The following is a 23,744-nucleotide window of genomic DNA, read 5'->3' on the forward strand; positions in this document are numbered from 1 at the left end:
ATTATCAAATTTATTCCAAATTGCACATTCTTGCATTTTTTTATGTTAAAAAGAAATAACTTATACATTTTTTATAGTTCTGATTTCACAAATACAATTTTCAAATGATCATTTAGATAGAGTTGAAAATGAAATTTATCATTTGTATTAATAATCAACCCAGCTTTAATGTTATTTCTTAACCATTTCACATACTGTACATATTTTTACAAAAGTGAACAAATATTATAAGAAATTTTGTATTTATTTTTTTAATATTCAATTCAATTATTAGAAATATCTTCTTACACCTAAAATCATTGAGAAAATATATTATTAAATTTGTTTATCCCAAGAGATTGATCGAACATTGACTCGTGCTCATTGAAACTAAGATATTCTTAAATATGTTATCCTAACTTATTTCGAAATTGAATATGAGATATTTAATTTGTTATATAATATTTTTTACTTAAAGTAACTACTAATATAACCTCTCTTTTTTAAACTATTTAATATTTATATTATATATGCTATAATTTAGAGAAATCAAAATAATTGTTGTAATAGTATATTATCTAAAACGTAATTTTAGAGAAATTATTTACTAAATTTTTTCTTAATTATGGTTAGATCATGGATTAGTAGTTCACTTATGCACATGATCATTAAACTGACATATTTGTTGACTCCTTTATTTTGGTTAGTTGTGAACTGATTATGTGATTAATTAAATTCAAAACTCACCAATTTGGGATATAGACAAAAAGGCAAGATCAATATAAAAAACGAAATCATCCAATATGCTTGGTACTCTCGATAATCTCTATTGAAATTTCTTATCGATAACTAAGGATGTTTTTGCCAAGAGATCTATATAACATTTTATTGCATTTGATTAAAATAAAGATGTTACACCTTGAATTGTATATAATCTTTCATTTTCATGGTTCCGAACCGAGTATATACTACTCGAACTCGTCGAGTATCAAAATTTATATATATACTCGAATTCGGCTAGTTGAAAATTCAAGCTACTCGAACTCGAACTCAAAAATTAAATTTTATTAATTAAAATTACATATTTTACTCATTTATATAATATCTCAAATTTAATATAACAATCTAAATAGCTAACAAAGAACAGGACAATATTACATGAAATGTGAAAATCCGAGCATGTGAAATATCGACTTGCTCATTTGATTGTGAAAGAAAAATAATAAGACAACGACTTTACGGGATGATGCTCACATAAAAGGATGTGCGGGATGATGTTTACGGTTTCTATTATATATATTATAATATTTACAAAGGGAGCTACTCGACCTGAAAATATAAAATTCCAACTCGAACAAACCGTATTCAGGTCGAGCTTTGATCAAATTGCTCACGAGACTCGTTTACACCAAATGATACACATCATCAAGTATATTTATATATATTGTTTAAAGTTTGTAAAGCATCAAAAAAAATCTTTAAAATAATTATTTTCCTCTTATACTTATTGTAACTTATTTCTTTATATATTTTGTACCATTAAATGTTTAGACAATTTTTAAATATTTTTCAAACTAAGATTACTAATAGGTTAAAACAAACTAAGGAATAAATTAATATTGTACATTTTTAAAAACTAATGCAATAAAATAAAATTTTGATAATTTATATGAGAAGGAAATACAAATACCTTAATCTTGTCATGTTATTTATGATAAATTGGCGAAATATCATTTAAAATCCATAGGCTATATGATTATTGACAAAGGGGCTATTTTTTTTTTATAAATCATTTATTGTTACAAAATATATAATATGCCTTCATAATTTATTACATTAAATAATGACAAGTCTCACTGAGAATAGAATAAAATAAATATATAATTGATTCTCTCCCATAAATAAACAATCCAATAAGTTGATCTGTCTATGCTGATGAGGCAAATAATTTGGAACCCCAATAATAAAAAATTATTATTTTAAAAGATCTAAATTTATAATTACTCTCATTTCAATGATTTTAGATAACATTTTATATGCTACATCTCTATCTTTTTTTTCTTTTTTAATTTGCAATAATTAGATAGCACATTTGAGCTTTTCATTATATTTGTCAAGTTTAATTTGAATTTTAGAATAATTACTGCATGAATTTTGATCTATAATTTGATTTTGATATTTACTTTTATTTTTATTTTTATTTTTTATTTTTATTTTTTTGAGAGAGTACTTAATTTAATATATTAATGACTTATTTGATGTAAATTAATATGATAAGCTTATATTTACCATTACTTATTTACATAAAAATAAATTAAATATCAAAATCATTAAAAAAAATAGTAGCCTTCAAAATTTAATAAAATTGCTAATATATATAAAGTTATATTCTATTTTTCATATTTTTCTCATAAGTATAAAAAATTATATTTTTTTAATCATAATTCATTAAATTTGTAATGTTAAGAAATTGGTCTAAACATTGGATAGAAAATAAAATATATAAACTAATTAAAAAGAGAAGTCGTATATAATTTTAATATATTTTATAGATATTAATTTTAAATATTATAAAATTAATTCAAATATTGAATATTTATAAAAAAAAAGTTTAAATATTTTTATTTAATTTTTTTTATCTTAAAGGTTAAAATTTAGTGTTAAATATTCTACCTTAATTTTCAGTATCAAAGTATTTTTTTATTTAATAATTTAAGAAACTAATAATACATATATATTTTAATAAACATAAAAACTATATATTTTATAAATTAAAGTGACACATAATTGTAAGAAGTTTATTATTTTAGTTTATATTATCAACTTTGGCCCGTATTCAATAAATTCATAATTAAATTTTTTTTTTGTAGTAAACAAACGAAAGAAAAAAAAAAAGAAATAATAATAATTTTCCAATTATATAAGCAACTAGCGGCATTACATTCCCCCACTTTCCTCACCTTCTTCTTCTTCCCTACTCTCTCAACTTTGTCTTTCTCTCTCTACTGTATCTTGTTTCTCTCTCTATAATATAAAAAATGAAGATTATGTGCGATGTATGTCAGAAGTCAGGGGCGTCGGTTTTCTGCGCCGCCGACGAGGCAGCTCTCTGCGACGCCTGCGATTACACCGTCCATCACGCCAATAAGTTGGCCGGAAAACACCACCGTTTCTCTCTCCTCCCTCCTTCTCCAAACCAAATTCCTCTCTGCGACATCTGCCAGGTTCATATTCAAATCAAATTGTCTTTTCTCCACATTTCGATCTTTAATTAATTTGATCTAATGGGTTTGATTTGATTCAGGAGAAAAAAGCATTCTTGTTCTGCCAACAGGACAGGGCAATTCTATGTAGAAACTGCGATTCTTCAATTCACAAAGCCAACGAACATACCCAGAAACACAACCGGTTTCTTCTCACCGGAATCAAGCTCTCCGCCGATTCATCCCTCTACGTTCCGTCTACTGCCACCGCCGTCGCCGGCGGCTCTGTTTCTATCTGTCATGATCATAATCCTATTAAAAAATCAAAGTCTCAGAAACCTGTCATCGTCATGAACAATCCTGTCCCTGTTCCTGTCCCTGTTCCTGTTCCGACCGTAATTCCGGTAATGGGTGACCGGAGCAGCAGTATGTCGGAGTATCTAATGGAAATGCTTCCTGGGTGGCCAGTTGAAGACCTTCTAGATTCATCTTCTCCCTCTGACGATTTCTGTAAGGTAAAAAAATTGATCATTTACTATTTAACCTTGAAATGAGAATTAAAATGGTGAATTCTTTGTTTATGTAGACTATTGAGCCACTTTGGGATGAAGACATAATGGAAAACCAGAATCCATTCTTATCATATGATAAAACAGGGATTTGGGTACCTCAATCTCCTGTTTTTTCACCACCCACACTAATTTCTCCATATAGTAACCAACAGCAGCAGCAAAATCCACATTCAAACATGATGATGGCGGTGGGGATGAAGAACCAGAAAGAAGGACCACAAAACAAGTTGATGGGGAAGATGAAGAAAAGAGATGAAGGATACTTTATTGTTCCAGAAATCAGCTCTCAATCAAATACTGGTTTTAAGAGATTCAGAACTAATTTATGGTAGTGGGGGACTCCTTCATTAAATGACACTTATTTCAATTGTGTTTTATCAATCGATTTTGAATACATAGCCTAAGAGAAGGTGATGGCTAAATATTAATCCTGTTGAAGAGATTAACATGTTATCAAAATTTTGTGGTGATTGATCGGTTGGATCACAAGTTGAAGGTGTTTGAAAGTTATCAGATTTTATTATGTATGTTATATTGTCACAACTTTTATGTCGAATGTAGATCCATCGAACACGCAACAATCATCGTGTCATTTGGTCGAAAACTCTTTCGACACAAAATGAGCATGCATCAGTTGTGTTCGGTTGTTTATTGAATAAATCGCAATCTTTCACTAGTAATGAAATATTTCCTTTATAAGATATTAGAGAGACTTAGTATTTTTAATGGGATAAATATTTTAAGGGAAAAGTCATATTTAGCATGTCAATATTTTCTATTAGGAAAGAATCTAAGGTGTAATAATAGTTGTCAATATAAGAGTTTTATTGAACAGGAAAATTACTCAATTCTCAACTCTACTTATTATTTGATTATTTTCAATTATGATTGATATTATTGACCCATATTTTAGTATTTTTCAACCAGATTATGGTTAAATAATTATTTTGCATTTCCTTGATGAAATGATTTTTTGTGGCAAGAATAAAAATATGGGTTATGACTGCTACTAATGAAGCAGAACAGAAAGCTTAGGTTGATATTTGCAAGAGGATTGTGAATGAGAAAATTGGTAAATATTTGGTGGGCAATATTAATATATTATTTTAGTTTGGAATTTTTATTTTATTTTTTTTCTTTGTATTGGTTTTTAATAGACTTTTGTTTCTACTTAAACAGCATTTTAATTTAATTGACAAGAATCCAAAGATGAAGAAATAATAGAAAAAAATTATCGTAGTCATGGAAAACGGAATTATATAAAAAGCTGAAATGATATGATTTTATCTATGTGCCTGAATTTGACTTCATTTTAGTCTATTCCAGTTGTTCCTTTTTCAAATTAAATAAATGAATGCCTTTATGAGGATAATCAAATGAATCTTAAACCCCAAGCAGTATGTTTTGAGTTTTGATTTTATTTATTTGTGTTGCAAATAGTATAATTAGAGATGCGTAGTTAGGGCTGAATTGGGTTCAAAATCATCCCGAAATTTTTTATTATTTTTTTTATGTTAAAAATGTGATATAACTCTTTATTTTTATAATATTTTTAATTTAATTCAATATTTATCAAAATAAATAAATAAAATATACGTTAATTTACTAGTTTTATTTATAAATTTTAAAAAAAAAAATTCAAACACATCCCAACTTTAGATTTTGTATCGTCGCTGACGTTCGTCAAGCAGGCCACGTGGATTGGCCAGGGTCTGATTCGGCTAATGATACCTCGATCCCGAAGCCTTCGGAGTATCTTTTTGATAGGCGCCTTTATTTGTATGGGGAATTCGCTGCTGATAGATCTCGCTCAGTGTCCCCCTACTTCCGACCCGCTCCAATATACAGTGACAACTTCCGCGCTATCTATTCCTCCCTGAACTTATTAGTTATTACATAACCGATTTAATTGCTAATTGTTATTTGAGGTTTGAAATTGGATTTTACTTGTCTAATGATGATTGAATTTTGATTTGTGGCTTATGAAATTTAATTATCACAATTTTAGTATTTTTTCACAAACAAATGTACGCACTATTTTTATTATAACATAGTACTCTATTTTTTTAATATGTATATCTCGAAAAAAATATTAAATTTAAAACACAAATACGTTAAATTGGTAAATGATATCATTACTTAAAAAAAAATAATACTAAATTTTTCTCTCTTCAATTTTTTGTCAAATCTATCATTAAATTACATTTATTTTTCCACCAAACCAATTGTGATAAATTATATTGCATAAATTTCAAAAACCATACTATTTTCTAAAAAAAATAAAACAAATTTTGATAATTTGATCATAGGACATAATTCAAAGTTAAAAAATCACTTAATCAAAACTTCTCAAATTGAGTCTTAAATAATTAGACTTCATAGCTTTTATCATGGTCGTCATTTTCAAACAACTACTGCAGTAGTCTGTCAAGGTATATCTTTTTTTCTGGATTTGAACCATGTGAATGTCATGGAAAATTACAAGAAACACCCGTCCAGTATATCTATATATATATATATGTATATATATATATATATATATATATATATATATATATATATATATATATATATATATATATATACATATATATATATACATATATATATATATGTATATATGTATATATATATATGTATATATGTATGCCCCAAATGAAAGCAATTTATACAAATCAACCCCAAAAAATTAAAATCCAGCAAAACCAACTCATATTCTTTGATCACTCCATTTTATAATTTGATAAACCTGCTGTTAGTAAATCTAGTTCAACTTACCATCAATATATATAGTATCTTAATCAACATCCATATAACAACATCCTTAGACAAACAAGAAAACGTTTCTAATCTACTATTTCTCGTCCAAACTCGAACACAGATCCAGAAAAATGTATATAGTTGTAATAATTCATTACGAAAAAGATTTCGCAAACCTGAAGACAAATTCGACACTAAGGTTCATCGAAACTCCTTGGCAACTTCATCTCCTCCTCTTTGGCATTGTTCATGAATTGATCCCAACCGCTACCAGAGCTTGTGTCTAAGTAATCGTAAGGGACAGCAGTAGACAATCCTGGCCTTACTCCACAACGCCCCATCACAATCCTGAACTGGAAACTATTCACATCCTTCTTTATATCTTCTTCAAGTTCCATCCATTCAAACATAAGCGGAAGCGTGAAGAATCCCCAAGGATTGAAATCTATAAGCTTGACTTGATCATTCTTCGTAACATAAACATCAAAAGTGTAGTTTTTGAGCTCAAATTTCTTTTCCACTTTGTCCGCAAAGAATTCCTTTATAAGTATTTCAATACCAGCTTTCTTCTCCAAGAGGGCAGGGTAGAAAGTGGTGACCTCGCGTTGACTAATTGCGTTCAAAACTCCTCCATGTACAAAGCATCGGAATTCCATTTCCGGTAGAAGAGAAGGATACCATTTTCGAAGAGCTAAGTAGAAGTTGGAGGGTCTACTGGATGTTTTGTCGGTGCAGGAATCGTAGGCGTGGCATAAATCATGAGTAAGGGACTCTGAAGATCGCAGTAAGAGAGCGACTTCGCTGAAAGAAGTGCATTTTAGGGTTCTAGAAGAGCTTATCCATGCAGAGTCTTTAGGTGCACTCCAATTCAGCTTTGGGAATACAGCACCACCGAGGGAATTGATGGAGTTTGTCACCTGCAGTTCAAGATCTGGGAAAGAAAGTGCAGAATGTTCTTCTTCTTCTTCAGAATCTTCTATCAGTATAAAGTCTTCTTCATCTTCAGGTTTGTGTATTCTCCTAGGCAGGGCGTCTTCATTGGAGTGAGGAAGAAGGAAAAGGCCGGAATCATCGAGCAGGTACTCAACAAAGGATTCTGGAAGTTGGTGAATCAAGGTTTTGATTGAGACGGATTTGAATTTTGGGTACCATTCTTGAATCTGGAAACTGTTGATTTCTTCCGCTTGCATCTTTCTGAATAAACACGGTTGGATTCTATACCAAAACTCAAGCTAATGAGAGCCCTGACAGATAGAAACTCTGTGATAAATGGAAGGAAAAATAGGGTTTCACAAACCTTGATCTGCCAAAAAATAAATAAAATTCTTGAAAATCCAATACCCAAACAAAGACCTGAATTATGCTCCATCATTCCTAATCATACTCAATCATTTCATCATCAAAATCATCTCATTGTATTTTCATGAAATCTAACATATTACATAATCTTAAACCAGTTTCCATCATTCACCATTCATTCACATAGCAACATAAGATCCACTAACCTAATTCCAATCAGGCTTCAGGCTAAGGTAGTTTATATGTCACCTAATTCCAAATCAGGCTTCAGGCTAAGGTAGTTTATATGTCACCTAATTCCAAATCAGGCTTCAGGCTAAGGTAGTTTATATGTCACCTAATTCCAAATCAGGCTTCAGGCTAAGGTAGTTTATATGTCCTAAACTTCAATCTACAATCAAATAGAACAAGATAATCTTCATGCAGACTTAACTGAATTCAAACAAACAATCAAAACAGTATGCATTTACGATGTCTTGATCATCTAGCCTAAAACAATTCCTAATTGATCGAATTATAAATAATTCACAGTAGTTTCATCAAGGTCATACACACATTTCATAATTCAAAAGCTTCTTGGATCAATTTGATATAGACAATTAAAAAAGAACCAAGCAATTTTCAGACTATCATCACTTTGTCAAACAAAAAATCATGTCATTTTGGAGCATGCAGAGAGTGCCTAATCCTGGATCGAAATTGATATAGAATGTTAAACTTAGATTCATTAAACCAAATCTAAATCAAGCATTTCTGTAATAGAGCAATAGATATACCCTAATGCAGGAGAAGAGGAGAAACTGGAACCCCTTTGCAGCTGTCAAGGAAGAGATGAAATAGAGTAGATCAACGAGAATCTCGCCTCCGTCGCCAGTTGAAACAGGAGACAAGACAAGGTTAGGTTTCAGTTCCTTCTTGCTCTCTCTGCCGAACTGAATTAGGAAGAAAATGTTTCTACATCAGGCTATAGGTTAACCTTTAAGGTCTTGGGTGAAATTTTAGTTCCTCTTAATGGGCCTACCTGTTTGGTTTAATAATTTCTAAATTTGGTAATTGGACAGGGGATAAATCATAGTTTTAAAATGAGCGACGGTCCAATTGGTCAGACCGCGAAACGGTTGAATGGGCGGTCTAGATTTTAACTTCAATATTGTTTCATTTCGAACCGGTCAAAATCCGGTCCGACCGGCTATTGAAAAGGCTTATCCAAATCATTATTGCAAAACTCTTGTTGAACACGGCACGTCATCCCTTTGCGATTTTCGTCGCTTGCTGTCTCTTAGTAGAAAATGGTAACTCTCTCAATCCTTCTAACTCATTAGCTCAACAATAAAAAAGTTGAAAGAATTAGAAAATCATTCATATTGCCCATCTATGATGACAACTTCTGATTTTGAATTAGATTATGTATTTTTGTGATTATGAAGTAGATTATGTATGTTTTGTGATTTTGAATTAGATTATCATTATGTATGTTTTTGTTTATATTGTCTGCATCAGGTGTCTAAGATTGGTCAATTTATTTAATTTTTTGTTCTGCTGCCACAATAGGATAGGTAGGTTCGAGTTCAATTGTCAGCTTAAAAAAAAAAGATAATTACTTGAAATGGGAATGAAGGAATAAAATGGTCAATTTGATGGAATCATAATTAAAGATAGTCTATTGCTATTTTGTATAGCATTAATATTTACCCATTCTTTATTTATTTTCCAAAAAATATTTGTCTTATGTTTTATTTATAAAAAAAATAATATAAAGAATTCAGGTCATTATAAGTGAAAAATTCCTTGATTAATTAATTAATTAGAGATTTGATTGAGCATCTTGGTATAAAAGGTTTTAAGAAACTCTGTTTATGATACCTTATAGAGGATTTTTCTTAAAAAATCTTTCAAATCCAAGAAAAGAAATAGTTTGCTAAAAAGAGGAAAGCATATGAGACCTTTGAAATGGAAAGTTTAAGGGGCCAAAATCAGGGGCCAAAAATCAAAGAATTCTGGAAATTGGAGGGGCAAATTTTCAAAATATTAAAAAAAAAAAATCGAAATAAACAATTGGGGGTTTAAATTGGACTTTAGAATAGTAAGGGTGCCTCTTTGAGAGAAAGTAGAAAAGTCAAGGACTGAATTAATGTTAACTCATTTAGAATAAGTTGAAATATAAAAGAATAAAGATGAAATAAATAATAAAAAGAGTTAGGGGCTAGACAGTTCATAGGGCAGAACTTCGGGGACCTAAGCACATCTTTTAAAACCTAGTTTCTCCTATTCACAGTATCAAGATGAGTCGTAATCTTCATTTCCTTCTTTCTTCTCAGATGAAATAGATATACGAATTCTTAATTAGAGTGGGATTATTATATCTATTTCTATCTAAATTAGTTTCGGCAGCTAAGTGGAAACCAGACACAACATGAACAGAGTAATATCATTGCATAAGTATTAGATATGTTACCTAGCTACAAATGATATGCAGCAAGCAAGCCTATGAACTCATGTGGAAATCAATAGAAAAGCCTCTCGTTAGCTGGAAATAGCTAGTCCGAAGCTTATCTTCGTCGTCGTCGTCGTCGTCGTCGTCGTCGTGGCAATTCTCGGCGGCCGGCGGTTAGAGAGCTCTCTAGTTAGGGATTAGAGGAGAGAGAGAGAGGAAAGATCCAAGTGTGTTAGAAAGGGGCGTGGGCTGTAGCCGGAGAGGCCCATCTTCTTAATAGAAATTTCCTAATTTATTAATTTCTATATAATCAGGCCCACTAACATCTAATATTAATTCTTAAACAAGAAAAAAAAATCTAAATATATGTCTCTAACCATAATAGTCTGGGTCATAATTTGATAAATCGAATTTTTTTCAAATTTCAATTTTATAGTAATTTTGTGTCTATACGAAACATTTTTACTTTTTTCATGTTAGGATTATAATTTTTCTTTATTTAATATATTTAAATGTTGAGAATTTTGAAATTTAACAACTTAATTTATTAATTCTTAAATAAATAAGCACTTAATAATATATAATTTATTACTTCTTAAATGAAGATCTAAATAAAGAGTTCCGCTCTAATTGACACTCAATAATATATAAGCTTGCAGAAGAAGGTGATGGCAATGATTGATGATGCCCAAAATTATGGCGGGAATAGTTTACTGATGTGTTATTGGGCTTCTTTGGTTGCATTTGTAAAATTTGCACTTTAATCATTCGGCCCATGTTATAAGGCGGCCCAGTTTATTTTTCATTTGAAAAGTTCATAAATTTTATGCGAATTATATAAATAAAATGAAGTCTTCATAAGAAATTATTTACCTACTCATTAAAATTACCTTCCAAGTTTACTTGCTTCTTTAATTTAATAAAGCGTGTTGTCGGATAATTAATTATAGATTTGTTCTTATCTTATTATTATTAAATTATTAATGGAAACATTTGTAAGCAATTTAACAAATCTTTTCATTGTGGGCCCACTTTCATTGTCTAAATTCATATTCATATGGGTCCTAAAAATCTTAGTCCAGTTTATACATCATCATCATTATTATTATTATTATTGGTTCAAGTCCTATTACATTACGTACCGGCCTTACAATAATTAATAAAATAAATTATCAAACATTAATACTATATAATAATTTTAAAAATATATATTTAATTTAAAATTAATAATTAAGATTACATGTTTAAAAAAAATTAATAATTATTCAACTAAATTAACAAATATTATATAATAAAAATAAATAATAAAATAAAAAACAAATTACAAAATTGAATAATTATAGTACATAAATCAATATTTTATCCCATTTTAGATAGATTTATAAACAGTTGAATCACCATTCTTTTATCTCAAATTCTATAATTCTCTCGATCTCACCTAATTCGAATTCACATATTTAATAATATCTTATCATTAAAAAATTTATTACCGGTTCGAACCAACATTCTTTTAGCCACGCCTTTGACTGGTCCAAGCATGGTTAACCAAGGTACCAATCTTTTTCTTCTTCTTTTTTATTTTTTCGGTTTCGAGACATTATTTTTAAAACAAAAAAAATAATATTATAATCAATTTTTATTATCTCTAATGCTTTGAATATCATAAATGTGTTGAGTTTTGTCAATTTTGCGTTTTATAAAAAAATTTACATGTAATTTCAAAGAAGGGAGACATTTTCAAATAGCAATATTAAACTCATTTTCATAATTTTTTGAATCAGTCCTCGTGAAGGCATTTAATATTTTACAAAATTGATGTTTGAATCAACCGAAATAGCCCAAAAGCGTCAATTTCGGATTAATCATATTTAAAATAGTTTAGTATAGTATTCATACATTAACATTATACTAAACCGAATATATTTATTTGAATTATTTTAAGTAAAAAAAATTGAGGTATCTACACAAATATATAATATAATTAAACACATTAAAGCATTATATAAGGGCTAGCTAGTTTATATTGATTTTTTTTTATGAGTTTTGAAAATAAAATATATAGTTTGAGATTTGTTTAAAATAAATTTAATAAAACTAAAGTAATAATATTTTACTTAATATAAGATTGATGTGATAGTAATTTGTTTTCGATAAATTAAAGAGTACAGAAATCAAACCATGGCCATCTCTAAATGAATGTACTACTAAGTATAAAAACTAATTTGAAGGATTAATGCATACAACAGTTATAGTTTGAGGGTATCTTTGAACATAATATTTTGTTATGAAATTTTAAAAAAAAATATGTTTAGATAAGTGGAATTTTGAAAGTATAATTTTTTTTTTAGAAATTAGTTGCCTAAATCTTGCTCTTCAAGAAGATTTATAATGATTTTTGCTGAAAATATTTTATTTTGAGTCTAAATATAAATCTAATTATAAATTTTGATGAGTTACGAATTAAAATATCTTAAATATTATTTTTTTATAAAATTTATGAGACTACAATGATAATAATATAAGTTCAACAAGCAAAATCTATTTAAATCCTTTAATTATTTATACAAAATATTTTGAATCACTATTTTCCAATGGAATCCACACACACCATGCTCTTAGAATTTCATAACAAGTTCATTACTATTTTCTATCACTAATCTAAATATTATTTTACTTTCCCTTCTTTTTTCACAGCCTAAATATCATTTTATTAATAATAAACGAGAAAAAAAATGGTGAGAAAGAGAGCTTTGAGCTTCAAGCTTACTTAAAGTAAAAAAAAAATAATGTTTAGGGATAAAAAAAACATGTGTAGAATACACTTGTCTATTTCAATCAATTCATAAAATAGTATAATAAAATGATATTTAATCATCTTAGTTATCTTAGCAACCAAAAATAATCATCCAATATTTCAATTTAATATACTTTTATTTTGCTAATCATTAATTAATTAACTAGTTCTATTGAAAAGTTTAAAACCACAATCTTATTAACTGTTTTTACAAACTCAAAGATACTACCATGGAGTTACTACTATTAGGAAATCTTAGACGATTGTATATGAACTTAGTAAAATAATATATGAGTTATGAGAAGAATAAAATCACACATCTCATAAAATATATGAATTAAACTCACATTAAAGAAGAGGCAAGCACCAATACCACAATCATGATAATGATAAGCACAAAAACCTTGATCAAACAAAATTACAAATATAGTCAATGCAGGCCATAAGCAGATAAAGGGTACAATCAGACTAAAACAAGTAAACAAACAAAACCCAGGAATTATTATTAGCTGAAAACAAAGAAGATATGGTCGGTGATGATCATCAATCCTAGTTTAATTAATTTTTAAGGATGTCATCTGCAGTGAGCTTTGCACATGTAAGTGCAGTCATAGAAACAAGGCCCTCCACAATGAAGAGGACAATCCAATCTCATCCTATGGCATCTCCCTGCTCCCATACATTCTGCATATTCCCCAATTATGTAGTCCTTTCCATAAACTATCCCCTTCTTCTTATTCTTATTCCTATTCTTATTGTTCTCTCCATGTGATCTTGATCCACATCCTGATCCCCATCTCCAATACCCTCCACCTCCCCCTCCACCACCACCTCCTCCGCCACCACCACCACCTCCTCCTCCTCCACCTCCACCTCCACCGCCGCCACCACCACCTCCACCACCCCAACCCCAGCCCCATTGATAACCACCACTGCCGCCATTGTTTTGCTTCTTCTTGTTGTTGTTGTTGTCTACATGAACTAATTCGTTGGATTTACTGTTCTTGTCAAGATGATCCCCTGCAGCAGCTGATTGGTGATCTGGCAAGGTCAGCCTGGCAGAAATGATGGTGGTGGAGAAGATGAGGGAAAGGAAGAATAAGGTAATGGGTTTCTTCTCCATTATTTTTAGTGGAAATGTATTATGTTTGTGGTTTTATAGTGAAGAAGAAAGGTGTTCATTGATGGTTATAAGTTAGTTGCAGCAACTGACAGGTAAGATTAGTTGTTGTTGTTGTTGTTGGTAGCTTCTTGTAATGATCCAACTTGGTGGGAGGGAGGGGATCGAGGATTATAAATGAATGATCTCTTTTTTCTTTTCCTGATGAAGAAGAAGTAGTGATGTCCATGCTATCTAAGCTAATTAACCACAATGGAGGTGACTTAGTTTGCACTTGTTCTTGCTGGTCATATATGGACCGAAATTGGCTCATGGATCATCCATCTTTTGGTGGATTGTGGGCACGCCCACTCATTAAAAGTACTCTCTTTTTCCTTAATAATAATAATAATACATCAGTTGACCACATAAATTCATCAATCTCTTGTAATATTTTGTTTTATTGTGTTAATTTACATGTTAAATGAGGTATTTGTCTTAAATTGTTCTGTTTTTTCAAAAAAATGCCAATGTATTTAAACAGGATTGAGAAAAAGAAAAAAGTAATGATGATTGCACTGAAAGTTATTTGATGTGTTAAATTATGAAGGGACATAAAAATGAATCCACTTCATTGAGTGCTTTTGTTGTTGTTGTTTGCTATGTATGTCTGTTGTATCTTATTATAAGAAAATAAAAATAAAAACCCAAAAGTATGTGTAATGATCATTATAGACCCACTGGCTATTAAGGTGGCTTTGTATATAAACAAACCATGTATATATTGTTGAACACAACTTTGTTTTCCATTACAAAAATAAATGTTAGAAGGAGTTCATTAATGTATTGATTTAAGGTAGTAAGTGGTAAGTGTCGGTTTTAGAGATCAAAAGCTTACGAGCTCGATTCTATCGGGAAGTGTTTTGAGTTAAAATGAGGTCATTGCTGTGGGTGTCAGGTTAGTTCTCCTTAATTAAAAAAAAGTTAAAAAAAAGTGAGGGGTTAAGTTAGTTCTCCTTAATTAAAAAAAAGTGATGTATTATTTAAAGATGTAATGTTTGGTTATCAATATATAGTCAAATCTTTATTCAACAAGCAAAATCCGTTGTAGTCTAGTTGGTCAGGATATTCGGCTCTCACCCGAAAGACCCGGGTTCGATTCCCGGCAACGGAATTTTTTTTTTTTTTTGAGTAAAAAAAAAGTTTGTAGATATCAAAACAGTAATATTTCTATTTGAGTGTTGTGGTTGAAGTATAGTAGAAACAGAATGATACAAATGTGTCAGGCATAATATGTCTTGTTATTACTTATACCATTTTCTTTTATACAACTTCAACTACAAGAATATCATACAGTCATCAAATGAATATGATGATATTCTATTGAGCTTTTCACTAGAAAATAGTTTGGGAGCTTGAATAAAAGTAGTATACAAAAGAAATCATGGACACTAGAAAATAGTTTGGGAGCTTGAATAAAAGTAGTATACAAAAGAAATCATGGACATATATAAGCATAACATGATTGTTGTTTTTCAACAAAATTACAATAAATATGTTGACCTAATCAGGATTGATGAGTAGAAATACTCATGGATTTTGGAGTCGAGATAACACAATTCATTAATTGAAGACCATAATCATTCACTTTAGGCTTTAGCCTGGATTGGGAAACTCATTCGCCTATAAAATGGTTGGAAAATATGTTAAGTTAAAAGTACATTGTTCTAAGTATTGAAATTGGAAACTTCAAGCATGATCAAGGGACTAACATTTCATTTCATATATATTAAAAATGATAAAAAATCGTTTAAGCATAATTACAAAATAAACGTCGCCTGAGATATTCAAACTCTCGCGGGGAATTGTTGTTTTTCAACAAAATTACAGTAAATATGTTGACCTAGAGAGGATTGATGAGTAGAAATACTCATGGATTTTGGGGTCGAGATGACACAATTCATTAATTGAAGACCATAATCATTCACTTTAGGCTTCTCTCGAGAGGAAACCCCATGTACTTAGCAGGCACACGCCTTAACCACTCGGCCAAAGCGACTTTTTGTTAGAAAAATATCATGTATATTAAAATGACAAAACATTGTTTAAGCACAACGACAAAATAAACGTCGCCTGAGAGATTCGAACTCTCGCGGGGAAACCCCATGTACTTAGCAGGCACACGCCTTAACCACTCGGCCAAAGCGACTTTTTGTTAAAACATCTCATGTATATTAAAATGACAAAACATCGTTTAAGCACAGCGACAAAATAAACATCTACTAAGAGATTCGAACTCACTTAGTAGGCACACGTCTTAACCACTCGGCCAAAAACGACTTTAATAGAAATTCATTCTCCTATTAAATTATTAGAGAAGATGTTGAGTTAAAAGTACATTATTATGCTGAAAATTCATTCACTTATAAAATTATTTGAAGAGATGTTGAGTTAAAAATATATTGTTATTGTTCTAAGTTTTGTTATGCTTTGAAATTGAAAACTCCAAACATGATCAAGTGACAATAATATCCTAATCATTTTTAAGAACATAATGAGATTCGAACTCTTACGAGGAAATCCAGAGGAAATCCCATGTACTTAACAAGCACGCGTCTTAACCACTTAGCCAAAACGACTCTACTTTAATAATCAAACGTCTCAAAACAATATTATATGTAATTAATAAACAGATTTCTCCTTTGTTCTACAAAAAAAAAAAAATACATTATATTATTAAGATAATCAAATAAGTAGAAGATAAGAAAGTAAAAGATGAATCTTCAAAACAAGATCCGTTGTAGTCTAGTTGGTTAGGATATTCGGCTCTCACCCGAAAGACCCGGGTTCGATTCCCGGCAATGGAATTTTTTGTTTTCCTATAGTTTCTTTTTTCAAAGTTAAGAATTCATGGCCTTCTAGGTTAACAGTTTTATCTTGTGACACTTGTGACAATATAATATGTGTGGCTTCTGAAATCCATTCACAAACCTTAAAGTTTCATGTTATAGTTTCTTATATTCTATTATTAATGACTTTTAAAAATAACTTTAAAAGCAAATATTGACCAACTTTGGAAAGTAAAAGACAAGTTAAAGTGAATTCCCTTCTAGACAAAAGGGGAGAGAATGAAAACCATAAACAATTGAATTAGATTTCATTCTTTGAAAAAAAAAAAAGGGTTATTTAAATAATCTTTGTTCGGATTTTATTTTTATTTTTATAAAGAATTAGTTCTCTTTCAATCAAATGAGAAGTTATAAAAAAGAAAAAAAGAATAATAAACTTAGTGAAGGGGTAGCGAAAACAAGACCACGAATCCGACGTTGCCTATCACGTTGCCCTCACGTCATAGTTTAGAAATAAAAAAAAAAACTAACATTTTGGGATTTTTAGGGACCTGAAATGTGACTTTTCGGGACATTTTTAATTTTTCTTTTTCCCTCCACATGGCATGTCGCGTCGAATTCCTGGACTTACTTTCGCTACACATTTGTTGAGTTAAAAAAATAAATCTATACGTTACGTAACATAAATTTGCAGAGATTAAGATTCTAATGGAACTAATCCACCAATCAAGCGATTTTTCATGATAACCTTAAGGCCGAACTCATTTAAATTTAATAACAATTAGTGGTGAAATAGAGTAAGCCAATCAAATCCATTAAACAATGTCGAGAGAATCTTTATCCGAAATTTTGAGCGGCAGTCAAATTTTTCTATGCCCGAGATTAGTAATCAAATGATATCAACATTTTTAAAATAGCAATAACCTGGAGTGCAGTTATTTAAAAAGTATTTAAATAAATGAAACAAAAGGCATAAAGAAATTGTATATTTTAAAGGATAAAGAAACAAAAGGCATGCTAAAATTGAAACAATTAAATAAATCAGTTACTTTTAGGTAGTTGGCAATGGCGGTTTTATTCGAAGCTTCTGATTCTTCTACAGAGAGAAAAAGAGGGTTTTCTCTCTTTTGGTTTCCCTCTTCTTCTTTTCAAAAAAATCCATTTTAAAACACCGCAAAATTCTCGCCATTCTTCTCTATAGACCTCATGATTCTCCTACATTTCCGTAATTTTCATCTTATCCATGTCTTCTAAACGATTAAACGCCATTGTTTCTCCTCCATCGACATCCTGACGCTCAATCTTTCTCTCCCTCTGAAGATTTTCCGGATTCCATTTCTGTTTACATCGTATGCACTTCAATTTTCTTTTCAAACGAACCTCTAATTGTTAATATCCATTGAGGTATGAATTTATGATTGATCAATGGTTGAGTTATTATTATATTCATGTATATTGTCTTCAATTTTGATATGTTTCTGATTAATTCTTCTCATTTAGTTTGCCTGCTGTATAAATCGAAGATCTCGTTTAGGAGCTCCCCCAGAGCAGCTGGGGGAGATCAATCTGCGAAAGAAAGAAAGAAATCGATGTTAGGGTTTCTTTCTTGACTCGTAAATTTCTAGGCAAATTATATATCAAATTGTGAATCTCCTGAAGCCTGTTCTTAATTTGGTTTGCAGAAAAGTGGAGATCTTCTGAGATGGGGACAGTTGGTTGGGATTCACCAAATTCAAATGGTCACGAAGAGAAGATATTCGTTTCAGTTAGATTGAGACCTTTAAATGCAAGAGAATTAGCAGTTGAAGATGTTTCAGATTGGGAATGTATCGACAACAACACAATCATATACAAGAACAGCCCCAATGAAAGGTCTTTGGCCCCTACCGCTTATACATTTGGTAAGCACCCCCAGACAACCAGCCAAGTTTAGAACTATGTTCAAAATCTGATCAATTTTTTGACTATATTCATAATTGGTAGATAGGGTATTTGCTTCTCAATGCTCAACAAGACAGGTTTACAATGAAGGAGCTAAAGATGTAGCTCTCGCAGTCACCAATGGCATCAATTGTAAGTAAGCATTATTACCATTTTAAGCTTACTTCCATTTTATGTTTCAATGTTATCAAAAATTTCAATTATTTACTTCAGCAACCATATTCGCTTACGGTCAGACTGGAAGTGGAAAGACTTACACCATGTCTAGTATTACCGAATACACAGTTTCTGATATATTTGCCTATGTTCAAAAGGTACTCTGCTTTTCCTTGATGTGCCGCGAAAATAAAAGTCATCTAACTTTTCCATGTTTTTTTGGGATTTTAGAACTGTGATAGAGAATTTGTGCTGAAATTGTCTGCAATGGAGATTTATAATGAAGCGGTGAGAGACCTCTTAAATCCAGATACCATTCCTCTCAGGCTCCTTGATGATCCAGAGAAAGGAACTGTTGTTGAGAAACTTACAGAGGAGAGCCTAAGAGACTGGAACCACCTTAAAGAGCTTCTGGATTTTTGTCAATGTAAATAAAGATAATAGAATGTTGTGTTTTGATACATGATAGTTCAATAATCTTCTTGTTTGTGGTTCACTTATGCAGCTCAAAGACATATAGGGGAGACGGCTCTGAACGAAATCAGCTCCAGGTCTCATCAAATTCTAAGATTGGTAAGAAGCCTATCGCAAATGTTTAGTTTGTAGTAAGAATTTTGCATCAAAATCTGCCTTATTTTTTGCAGACTGTCGAGAGTTCAGCTCGTAAATTTACAAGTCTTGGAAACTCGAACACTCTAACCGCATCTGTTGTAAGATATTAACATTCTTATTATTAGTAGTATGTAAAACATATACTAATTTTCATTTTTTGGGGGTGGGTGATCAGAACTTTGTTGATCTCGCTGGAAGTGAGCGAGCTTCTCAGACATTATCGGCTGGTACGAGATTGAAAGAGGGCAGCCATATAAACCGAAGTTTACTTACACTTGGAACTGTTATTCGCAAATTAAGGTCTTTGGAATTTAAAATTTATCATATTGTGACGACTTTTCTAAATTTGTTTAGTTTTGGTACAGCAAAGGGAGAAATGGACATATACCATTTAGAGATTCAAAGCTGACACGTATATTACAGAACTCGTTAGGAGGAAACGCAAGAACAGCGATCATTTGCACAATGAGCCCTGCACACAGTCATGTGGAGCAATCGAGAAACGCTCTCTTGTTTGCTATTTGTGCTAAGGAGATAAGCACTAGTGCCCGTGTCAATTTAGTTATTTCTGATAAGGCACTGGTGAAGAAGTTGAGGAAAGAGTTGGCCAGATTAGAGAGCGAAATGAAGAATTTTGGATCAATGGCTTCGTCTGTTGATGACTCCGAAGCTTTGCTGAAAGAAAAAGAAATCCTCATTGAAAAGGTTAAAATCAATTTCATCTACACAAGATGTAAGTTTGGTTTTCTTAATAAAAATGTCATTGTTTGTGTGTTCCAGATGCATCAGGAGATCAATGAGTTAAAAAGACAGCGTGATCAGGCTCAATATCATGTTCAAGACCTGTTACAATCATCTGTTAATAAACAAGAGAAAAATGGAAAGCCTGATTTTCAGGAGGATCAATCTCAATCATCAGTTGTTAGTAGAAGAACTAATCGTGTTTCAAGATCACAAGTATGTTGAACTCTTACACCAACTGAATAAAGTATATATTAGCTCATTGAAGTTGATGTTTATGTTTGTTTTCCTTTTTTAAAGGTTCAAGCTCAGAATGTTTTGAAACCTAATTCCCTGGAAACAGGATCATCGTCACCATCCTCAGAGGTTATTGATAACGATAGCAGCTTCCGATCTGATGTTGATGAACATGTTTCCCAGGGAAGCAATCGTGTCATGTCGAGAAATAGCACCATTAAGGGTTTGGAGGAGGAATGCGAAGATAATTTTCTATCCGGTGATATCACTCCAATCACAGTCATCAATGAACTATTTGGACCTGACCCGATAAAAGATTGGGAGGAGAATATGGATGAAGAACGTGCTGATAATGGAGTTCAATACGTCGAGACAGAACAACAACAACAACAACCATCATCAGCAGCAGCAGCAAGCACAGAGGGAGAGCATACTTATGAAGCTTTGAAGGAAAAGATTGCATACTTGCAGAAAACTATTGACTCTCTTATGATCGAGCCTTATCAAACGATGGATCATCAATCTTCCTCATGTTTTACCTCTGAATCTGGAAGAATAAGCTCTAGAAGCCTCAAGTTACCAAGAAGCCGAAGCTGCAGAGCATTATCAATTACTTCCCCTTGGTATGAAGAGATGGAGCAAAATGGGAATACCACACCCTTTTGGAATTCTGCAAGAGCTCATCATCAACAGACTGGATTTAGTGGTTATGACGGAGAAGAAATTGAAAGTCCTGTTAAACAGAGGACAATGATTCCTTATGTTGCTCCTCCTATAGATGAACTGTCTGAGGAGATTTCTGGTGAAGCAGATGCTGTTGTTAAAGAGCACAAAGATCCTCATGTATCGGTAAGTAATCATGAGAAAGAAGAAGAAGAAGAAAAAGAGTTAGAGGGACCAGTACATAAACAAGAACATGAACAAGAACAAGAACAAGAAAAAGAAGAAGATTCAAATACATATAATTGGGCGGAAGAATTCGAAAAGCAGAGGAGACAGATAATTGAACTATGGGATGCATGCGATGTACCATTAATCCACAGGACACAATTCTTACTGTTATTCAAAGGCGATTCATCTGATTCGGTATACATGGAGGTGGAGCTGAGGCGATTATCATTCATACACTCTGCATTAATGAAAGGAACTAGAATTGTAGTGGATGGTCAGGTTCTGAAACCATCTATAAGGAAGAAGGAAGTCGAGCGGGAGAGGAGAAGTCTTACCAAACAAATGTCAAGGATTTTGACAGACAAGGAAAGGGAATCTCTGTTTGAGAAATTCGGGATCGCGTTGAACACGAAGAGGAGGAGGATACAATTGTCGAATCGTCTCTGGTCGGACGCCAAAGACATGAATCATGTTATGGAAAGTGCTTCAGTTGTAGCCAAATTGTTTGGAGTTAGTGAAGATGATCAAACTCCAAAGGAAATGTTTGGATTGAGCTTTTCACGTCCAGCCATTAACAATCGATCTTTAGCATGGAGGCATAGTATGTCCTTCTGAAACGCCCCCACCACCGCCATCGCCACCGCAACGCAACCGCCGCCGGCGGCAAGAGAGATATGATAAAGAGAAAGAGAGGGATCATCATTAATTGTACTTACTCTTGTGTGAAAAATGTATTTTTACTTTTATCGTTAATATTTTGATTTACTGAAAGAAGAAGTTGGTTAAAGTGTAAATATCTTTAAGCACTTTTCTTTTCTTTTTTTTATATTATAATATATAGGTCAGTCAGAATTCAGAGTAGAATATAGAATGACAGACTGCATACTTTTTTACTAGCTCCTCTATATAGCACTGCTTGTGCTCACTTTTTTGGACAGTTTATTTAACTATGGTAACTATTTTACTACTCTAGTTAATATCTATGAGTAGTGTAACTTCCCTCACGGTCAATTTTTTACTTTAATTATTCAAGTTTGGGAATCCCATTCAAGTTTATATATCAACTTATATAAGTAAATTTTGCTATTCAATTTATTCTACTGAATTAAATATATTAAACCTCCTATTTGAGTCATTTCACATTTAAAAAAAATAAACTTCATTTATATATTTGTTCACATAAATTCTAAAAAAAAAAAAAAATATTGATAGTATGGAGATCACGAGACTTTAAGAGTGAAGAATTGAAAGCAACAATAATGAATCCAAACATGTTCATATACATGATCAACAACAAATATAAATATTTCAATATTACTTACCATCACTGTCACGCACTTCTCCAGTTTCGAAATAATGTATTTTAGATTAAATAATAAATATTTTTATATTTATTTTATATAGGATAAATTTTATTCAACTTTATTCCGCCAATAAGTTGCTAGCAAAATTTTCACTATTTTACTCATTCAATTTGAAGTAAAGGTCTTTCTAACCACAAACTTATTTTATAGAATTGACCTTGTTACAAGAAACTTTACAAATCAATACAAATATTTTTTTATCTATTTAAATATATAAATACATAATTTAAATCAAAATATTTGTAATAGGTTATTGGTGGGAATGAGAACTAGTGAATCTTTGTTTTTATATTTAATCTTCTTAATATGGTAACATCATTAAATAATGTAATATTAGTTTAAGTTTTTTATTATTATAAATCCTACTTATTTTATAGATATGATTTATATAGAGACATAATTTATTTAAAAATTAATAAAATATTTAAAATGTTATGCGGTTAATAGGGATAGAATCTTTAAGACTCTAACATTCTTATATTAAGGCCTAGTTTGATGAAGGGGTTTTGGATAAAACTCAGTTTTTATCTCAAAACTCAAACATCTTATCAACCATCAAATTAAATAATTTTATCATTTAAATACCAAAACTACCCTCTAATTTTATCTTCTCTTTTTAAACCATCATTCTCTCACCTATACCGTATCTTCTAAAGTCAAAAGACAAATTAGTCTTTAAATTTTAAAAACCAGTTTTTTCCTACTTTTTATCAAACAAGAGTTTTTTTTGGATAAAACCCAGACAAAATTCAAAAAAATCCTTCCTCAAACAAGGCTTAATGGTCAAATATTTTAAATACTCAAAATATTTTA

The 23,744-nt window shown here is 31.0% G+C and overlaps 4 protein-coding genes and 3 non-coding genes across 13 annotated transcripts; 4 read left to right on the top strand and 3 right to left on the bottom strand.

The window, feature by feature from the left end:
- Window positions 1-2,966: 2,966 nt before the first annotated feature.
- LOC124910463 (B-box zinc finger protein 21-like) lies at window positions 2,967-4,394 on the top strand. Its single transcript, XM_047451105.1, has 3 exons — window positions 2,967-3,203; window positions 3,284-3,697; window positions 3,769-4,394. The coding sequence occupies exons 1-3, from the start codon at window positions 3,018-3,020 to the stop codon at window positions 4,084-4,086; spliced, it is 918 nt and encodes a 305-aa protein (XP_047307061.1). The 5' UTR covers window positions 2,967-3,017; the 3' UTR covers window positions 4,087-4,394.
- A 2,051-nt stretch (window positions 4,395-6,445) lies between these two features.
- Window positions 6,446-10,491, bottom strand: LOC124910519 (cell division cycle protein 123 homolog). Of its 7 annotated transcripts, XM_047451172.1 has the most exons (4): window positions 10,269-10,491; window positions 8,590-8,745; window positions 7,812-7,817; window positions 6,446-7,729 (listed from the first exon to the last, which is right to left on the bottom strand). In XM_047451172.1, exon 4 carries the CDS (start codon window positions 7,702-7,704, stop codon window positions 6,709-6,711), a length of 996 nt encoding a protein of 331 aa, XP_047307128.1. In that variant the 5' UTR covers window positions 7,705-7,729; window positions 7,812-7,817; window positions 8,590-8,745; window positions 10,269-10,491; the 3' UTR covers window positions 6,446-6,708. The 7 variants fall into 7 exon arrangements, with proteins under 7 accessions (XP_047307128.1, XP_047307127.1, XP_047307124.1 ...); XM_047451171.1 differs by lacking the exon at window positions 7,812-7,817 and having other exon boundaries at window positions 6,446-7,758; XM_047451168.1 differs by lacking the exon at window positions 7,812-7,817 and having other exon boundaries at window positions 6,446-7,774.
- A 2,934-nt stretch (window positions 10,492-13,425) lies between these two features.
- Window positions 13,426-14,393, bottom strand: LOC124910471 (glycine-rich cell wall structural protein-like). Its single transcript, XM_047451114.1, has one exon. It carries the CDS (start codon window positions 14,162-14,164, stop codon window positions 13,616-13,618), a length of 549 nt encoding a protein of 182 aa, XP_047307070.1. The 5' UTR covers window positions 14,165-14,393; the 3' UTR covers window positions 13,426-13,615.
- Window positions 14,394-15,241: 848 nt separating this feature from the next.
- TRNAE-CUC lies at window positions 15,242-15,314 on the top strand. Its single transcript has one exon. It is a non-coding gene; the product is annotated as a tRNA-Glu (tRNA).
- A 953-nt stretch (window positions 15,315-16,267) lies between these two features.
- On the bottom strand, window positions 16,268-16,349 carry TRNAS-GCU. The gene has a single exon. It is a non-coding gene; the product is annotated as a tRNA-Ser (tRNA).
- Window positions 16,350-16,934: 585 nt separating this feature from the next.
- TRNAE-CUC lies at window positions 16,935-17,007 on the top strand. Its single transcript has one exon. It is a non-coding gene; the product is annotated as a tRNA-Glu (tRNA).
- Window positions 17,008-17,971: 964 nt separating this feature from the next.
- On the top strand, window positions 17,972-22,370 carry LOC124910440 (kinesin-like protein KIN-7E). The gene is made up of 12 exons (XM_047451084.1): window positions 17,972-18,393; window positions 18,490-18,580; window positions 18,672-18,890; window positions 18,973-19,062; window positions 19,144-19,244; window positions 19,318-19,513; window positions 19,592-19,659; window positions 19,731-19,796; window positions 19,874-19,998; window positions 20,064-20,403; window positions 20,479-20,655; window positions 20,740-22,370. Exons 3-12 carry the CDS (start codon window positions 18,692-18,694, stop codon window positions 22,180-22,182), a joined length of 2,805 nt encoding a protein of 934 aa, XP_047307040.1. The 5' UTR covers window positions 17,972-18,393; window positions 18,490-18,580; window positions 18,672-18,691; the 3' UTR covers window positions 22,183-22,370.
- The last annotated feature ends 1,374 nt before the right edge of the window (window positions 22,371-23,744 follow it).

This window comes from Impatiens glandulifera, chromosome 7 (genome assembly GCF_907164915.1).
Source record: "Impatiens glandulifera chromosome 7, dImpGla2.1, whole genome shotgun sequence".
Taxonomy (NCBI): Eukaryota; Viridiplantae; Streptophyta; class Magnoliopsida; order Ericales; family Balsaminaceae; genus Impatiens; species Impatiens glandulifera.